Source organism: Gymnodraco acuticeps, unplaced genomic scaffold, assembly GCF_902827175.1.
Source record: "Gymnodraco acuticeps unplaced genomic scaffold, fGymAcu1.1, whole genome shotgun sequence".
In the NCBI taxonomy this organism is placed as follows: Eukaryota; Metazoa; Chordata; class Actinopteri; order Perciformes; family Bathydraconidae; genus Gymnodraco; species Gymnodraco acuticeps.
Window position 1 is genome coordinate 1985365 of NW_022991632.1, and position 6767 is coordinate 1992131.

Genomic DNA, 6767 nt, shown 5'->3' on the forward strand with positions numbered 1-6767 from the left:
GCATCCACGATATGCCTTTATTTGGGCATTTCTTAATGGAAGCTTGCTCTGCAATTCATTCCTTTCTCGTTCCTAATAATGGGCTGCAGGCCAGCGGTCTGTCTCTCAGCTAGCTGCTCCCCTGACCAGCAGCACAATCTCACATGGAGGAAAGAGAGGGGAAGGAATGAAAATGTTGAGATGACTGGTTATTAAACTCCAACAAGTAAAACTGTAATGCCAGCCTCCCAAAAGTGCCAACAAGTTCAAATCAATGCACAGCTGGGAAGAGCAACCTAAAACTGCTTGTTTCCGCTGTCATTTATAATTAGCTGTTGTGTATTGTCTGAACTCTGTCTACTTTTTTTCCAAGTCTATATCATCCTCCCATACAACACCATTTAAATTCTGATTTGATCTTTATTATTACTTCTATAACTATATGGCTGCAAAACATGCCTCCTTGAAAACACTCACGGGCGTTTGGCTACTGGAACTGGAGCCCCAGGGCCTAATGTTGGTAGAGGTAGAGAGCATGGATGTATAATTAAGCAATAGCTCACGACAGGCCGTGGAATATGCTCATTACATCACAGCTAAGGGGCGTGGTTCGGCCCGACTCTTTGATTACAGATTTGAAAACATCGTTGCTTGCTTTAAAAGTACCACAATTCATTATGTCAAATCTTGGAAAGTATCTAGATATCCCTGCCCTAATGCCAAAGGAACTGCACACTGAATATGTTTTGCCGTTTGATGTCTATGTCTGGACCGCTGCGTAAAAGGGAGGGTTTCTGCCCCGTTACTTCTCCACTGCTTTCTTGTTCCAGTTTTTCAGCCCAACCGTATACTGTTTTTCTCAGACGCGGAGGGATACTGACTTGTTGTGAAAAGTAACTTACAATTCTACCCGTGGTATACGCTCAGTATATCACGACTAAGAACCAATCAGATTGCTTGATTGGACTTGTCCGTTTTATAATAAGAACGTGCCAAAAATGTTTTTTCTTCTTAACACTCAGAGGATAACCAAACAATAAGCTAAACGTGTATATTGTTCTTATCCCAACAGATAATAACCTGCTGTTCCCACAGAGTAACATTACTTTCTCATACTTACCTAAAACGTTGTCATGCTTACCCTGAACCGCAATTTAAACTAGCGGAAACGTTTTTTAATTTCAAAACCATGAATTGTCCCTTTAAGACCTCGCGTTACGTCAGATACTCGTTAAGCGTCACGTGGTCTACGTCAGAGGGAACAGCAAAAGAACAAGATGGAGGAATATGCTAGAGAACCATGGTGAGTCTTATAACCAGATATATATACTGATTTATCATTTGTTTTAATAATTCATCTATTTGAAGTCACTAACACTTAAAGTGTGTATAACTAGTCTTTGTTACAAAAGGTGGCATTACCCAAAACATCTCCAACACTGCTAGTTACCTAGCTTTAGCACTAATGCTAACTCTACATAGAAATGCATTGGCGGTGTGTGCTAGCATCAGTTGCTAAATCAGTTATTGACCTTGTTGGTTTACTCGCCCACATGTCATTACATTTACTTAACTGACTCTAGTCACTGATTGCATGAGTTGACATGTGATTGAGATTTGAGTGTCAAGCAATGTTTCGGCAATATCATATGTTAAATTGGAGTAAAGGATGTTGCTTTAGCATGTTAGTAAGCTATCTATGTTAGCCACCTGTGTGCTAATGTTATCTGCCTGGGGAATAAGGATTGTACAACAGCTGGAGAAGGTTACTTGAAGGTTTGTCCCATTTATCTAGCAACACTGAAATTGAAATCCGTGTCAATGCGGACATACGGTATTTTACTTTGCTATTGATCAGGATAAGGAACACCGATTATACCATGGTCCGGTTTCATGCAGTTAGACAGTCCTGGATCAGGTTTAGTTATCAACCAGAGCATTTGAAAAATAAGTTTGTAACATTTTACAGCATAACAAAAGCGCTTTTTGTAAATGGGTGTATGTACTGCTTAATGAATCGAACATTTTAATGAAACTTCTGAATTCCAGTAAAATAAAGCAACTAATCTAGCTTTTTAATTGTTAAAATAAGATAAAATGTTATCGTCCATTTTCACGAAAAATATTTCTTGCTTCACAATCACCAGATTTTCATTAAAACACCTTAAATTACATCTGCAAGGTAACCTTCCTGCATTCTTAAATAAACTGACAAAACAAGATAGATTTGAATAAACTACTGACCTTTCATGGATACTTATAGAAGAGATTCTGCTTTTAACAAGACTCAACAACACGCACATCAGAAACAGGTTTATTGCCAGGTAGGTTCGCACATACTAGGAATTTGACTTGATGTCATGGTGCATACATAAAATATAAAAAACAAGAAATATAATATAAAACACAACATATTTTACACCGTAATAAAATACAGTTAAATAGCAATAAAATAACAATTAAGTAAAGCAGTAATTTACATGGAAATAGAATGCATTTTTGCATACAAACTATGAAATGTGAAATCAGAAAGGAGTATGACATTGTGTGCATTAATGTAATGCATATAGTCTATGATGTGGCAGAGGTAAGGTGTCAGCGGGGGGCTGGGCCTTGTTTAAGAGGCTGGTAGCGGAGGGGAAGAAACTGTTCAGGTGGCGAGAGGTTCTGGTCCCGATGGAGCGCAGCCTCCTGCCAGAGGGGAGGGGGGCAAACAGTTTGTGTCCAGGTTGGGAGGGGTCGGCCACTATCTTCCCTGCCCGCCTCAGGGTCCTGGAGGCATGCAGGTCGTGGAGGGATGGCAGATTGCAGCCGATCACCTTCTCTGCAGAGCGGATGACACCACATATCTTACATCCAACAATGTGATATGATTTAATGCAGAAATGTTGAAAATGAGTGATTAAATGATAATTACATTTTCAAGTGTCTTTAGTCAGTATGCTCTGAGAGAGTAATTTAATATGGACATTGTATTTTAAAAATCACATTTTCTAAAATACACAAGTAAACTGTAAAGAAAAATTAAATGATGTTCCATAAATGATTATTATTATGCATATGCTTATTCCTTGAGACTCTCCTTTGGATTGAAATCCAATACTTGTAGAGCTTATCTAGGCTGAACCTGCCATCAATGATTATGACATTGGCTCCTGCCGCTTCACACTATGTACTGCACATGAAACAACGTTAGCTGATGGCGGTTTTATGCTTCCAGCCCCTGGAGGATCGTGGATGACTGTGGGGGAGCCTTCACCATGGGAGCTATTGGAGGAGGGATATTTCAGGCAGTCAAAGGCTTCAGAAACTCACCCTCAGTAAGTTCAGTCATGTAGATGGACTCTGTTCCTTGCTGTATTACCTGCCGCTTGGAAAATATTAAGAAAACATAAATATTACAATTCTTTGTCATTACAAGTTACAACTGAGTATGCTAAATACATTTCCATTCACCTGTTTTGTGTTGCTCTCCTGTAGGGAATGAACCACAGAATGAAAGGTAGCCTGACTGCAATCAAGACCAGAGCCCCACAGCTTGGAGGTAAGAATAACAGCTGAATGTATATATTATCTGCCTGTAGGTCAAATCAACAACCCGACAGGGTAAAAGCAATTTAATAATGTTCGTTGTTTTATGGATGTTTGGTCCATAGAATCTTACTAGGGACAGGAGAGACTAGTACTAGGTAGTTTTTAACTTGACCTCACATAACAAAGTGCAAAGCATGTCATAACTGTCTAGTTTAACTTGTTTTAAGAAACAATGTTGGGTTTCAGGAAGCTTTGCAGTATGGGGAGGCCTTTTCTCCATGATTGACTGTGGTTTAGTAAAAGTACGAGGGAAGGAGGATCCCTGGAACTCAATTACAAGTGGGGCCTTGACGGGAGCTATCCTTGCTGCAAGAAGTGAGTAAGCTGAGAAGAAGCTGGCAGTTTACAGTCAACAGACAGCATATACATGCAAGAGGCAAATGGTGGTGTTGCTGTTTTACACTGAACAAAGAGTTGAAAGTAAATCTACCAGCTTTGTGCAATGTGTACCCTTCTATGTTGTGTGTTAACCATCCTGTTCCTCTGTAGATGGTCCGGTTGCTATGATGGGCTCTGCAGCCATGGGAGGCATCCTGCTGGGTTTGATAGAGGGCGCAGGAATCTTGCTCACTAGGTTCGCCTCTTCACAGTTCCCAACTGGTGAGTACTTCTTATGATATTTGAAGTTTGTGTCATTTATATTTAGGGATGTTAAGCATTTGCCTAAATGAAAACGCAGCTTGGTCTGTTTATAAGTCTGCCTCCTTTACACCAGATATTAAAACCTGGAAGTGAGTGGGTCTCCACATATCATTTTTTTCCAGAGTGCCACCTTTTAAAAATAATAATGTTCCCATTGAGGAGCAAACAACTGCAGCTCCCAGCGTCTTTTTGCAGAGACTTCTGCATCTATGCAGCTGTGTGCTTTTAGTTGAAAATATCTCACCTGTTAACTTGACTATAGAAACATGGAGGAGCTTGCTTTGGCTGTGTCCGTCTATCCTGACCTTTATTTGTCAGACAGACGCTATGATAACAAAGACGAACTAACTCAGCCATGTATGTATGAGAGATGACCTCTGCTGTGGTAAATAAGTAGTAACCGTCTGTAACGGCTATTTCTGTGGTCGCCCTACACCTGACAAGTTTTTCTACATTTGGATTACTTGTGATACATTAGTCACATTCCCACCTGCTACCATGCTTTACACAAACAGCTTCCAATCCCCATTCATAGCCTACTAAAACATCAGGCTGGGAGATATGTGGAAAATCAAATACCTAAAACATCTATGAATTTAAATTCCCAAAAACTACTATATTTAGATTTTACTGTAGTTACCAGGTGTAATGTGATATGAAAGATATTTGTCCACAGACTGAGTAAAACATCTAGTGTAGCTTGATCACTTTATTTATTTTCAGTTTATGCAGTTGGGTTAAAAACTTGTAATCCTTGTGTAAAGTGTCCTAACCCAAAGACCATATTTTAAGGTAAAACACAAAATATGTTCACCTAATTATGTCAAAAACATGAATCTCAATAGATTATTTATTAATTAATACAATACATTATGACATTTCATAACAGGAAAAGCCCAGATATAATAAATAACATTTATTATGAGTGTTTTTATTTTTCAATGTTTTATATTAGCGGCAAATCATTCAAATAAATCTGCACAATAATATTAAGCATAATTATAAGCACCACTACACAACATACTTTAAACAATCTGCCTTGTATATATGGAATCTTGGCACAGCTCAGGAGTAAATGTATTTTTAATTAAGGTATCACCCCACCTAGTTAACAGCTGTTAGACCTCTGATTTAGGGTAAATCTGAATTGAACTTTTTTTTGTCTCCCCAGGACCCCAGTTTGCAGAGGAGCCCACCCCTCCTCCCACGCCGCCCTCTCCCTTCGGAGACTACAGACAATACCAGTGAGAGGACTGCCCCGCTTCTTTTCCACTAGGCCCTTTTCTAAACCCTTGCTGGATAATGTGTGATCTATCAAAAACATGCCACATACCGAACTTACTGAATTATAAATATGTGGTATACTTATGTATATATAAAGTAAAGGCTTTCTGCTTGTATTCACCCATGTCAGTCTTTATTTGCCTTTTTAAATATGTCACCTGCTTGGGCTAGCCGTTTAGATTTTAGATTTATGAAGGCAAATACAAATCAGATACAATGCTATTCCTAGTTTTTATAAAGAGTGATTTTATTTATTTTATTTTGTGAAGAGTAGTACCTGATTGTTCCCTTTTATGTGACCATGCTTTTACATTCACCACAAAGGTGTGCAAGAGGCTGCTGATGACAAAGGATGGCATAGGCAGTACAAATGAATGGAGAAACTCAAGCAAGGGATTGATGCATATTGTATGAAATCTGTATGATAGATTGACTATGGTACAATAAAGAAACAAGTTGTTAAAGTGACTGTTGTAGTCGTATGAATACATTTAAGCCATGGTCTTTGTCCTGGCTTATAGGAAAAGTGTACATTTAAGAATGAGTTTGTTAAACAGCTACACATGCCCGTAATTCATGCTGCCTTTGCAGGATTGCTCATTCTCCGCTAGAGGGCAGTCCTTGCTAAAAGTATGGCTCTTTCTTTACTTGGCCAACAATTGTGTTACTGACTCCAGGATGTGTGTATAAAAGCCACATAAGAGAGTACTTTCCTCTCACATTCCCTATGTTTGTGTCACACACACCTGTTATCTGTTTGAAGCCGGCTCTGTGCAGCTACAGGTGAAGGGCGCAGGGGGAAGGAACTGTTGATGCAACTTCAACGTCACCAGTTTGATATGTAGGGTCAGGGTTCATTTGTTTCTTTAGTCACAACAAAGATACTAGAAAACTTTGTGCATAATACTTGATGCAGTTTTAACAAGTACAAGGTTTAATATGGTGATTCCATTCTAATTAACACACCTTAGCTATTAGGGACTAACTATCTCGGACTAATATCTACTAAAGGATTTCAGGAATGTATCCACCTATTTGCTTGATCATGCAAGTCGTGTTATCAATAAAATGTCCAAGCATTTAGGGAAAACACAAGGGCTTGTTTTGACAAATCAAATCCCCAAAAAACTGCAAAGAAATTCAGTATGCTTTTATAAAAGATGTGGGTTAACCAGTCGTTTTATTGACCAGTATTCAGAGTCAGAGACCTTATGTGGAGACTTTTAAGTTTATTTGAAAGTTGGATTTTAAGACTTGACATTTTGGTT

General features: G+C 38.8%; 1 protein-coding gene across 1 annotated transcript; it reads left to right on the forward strand.

Annotated features, from left to right (window-relative positions):
* The first annotated feature begins 998 nt into the window (after nt 1-998).
* timm17a (translocase of inner mitochondrial membrane 17 homolog A (yeast)) lies at nt 999-5623 on the forward strand. Its single transcript, XM_034198459.1, has 6 exons — nt 999-1282; nt 3200-3299; nt 3460-3523; nt 3760-3888; nt 4063-4173; nt 5387-5623. The coding sequence occupies exons 1-6, from the start codon at nt 1257-1259 to the stop codon at nt 5461-5463; spliced, it is 507 nt and encodes a 168-aa protein (XP_034054350.1). The 5' UTR covers nt 999-1256; the 3' UTR covers nt 5464-5623.
* Nucleotides 5624-6767: the final 1144 nt, after the last annotated feature.

Coding starts and splice junctions, on each gene's coding strand:
- timm17a (XM_034198459.1), top strand. CDS start 1,257: ATGGAGGAATATGCTAGAGAACCATG. Junction 1,283..3,199: donor GAATATGCTAGAGAACCATG/GTGAGTCTTATA, acceptor TTATGCTTCCAG/CCCCTGGAGGATCGTGGATG. Junction 3,889..4,062: donor AGCTATCCTTGCTGCAAGAA/GTGAGTAAGCTG, acceptor GTTCCTCTGTAG/ATGGTCCGGTTGCTATGATG.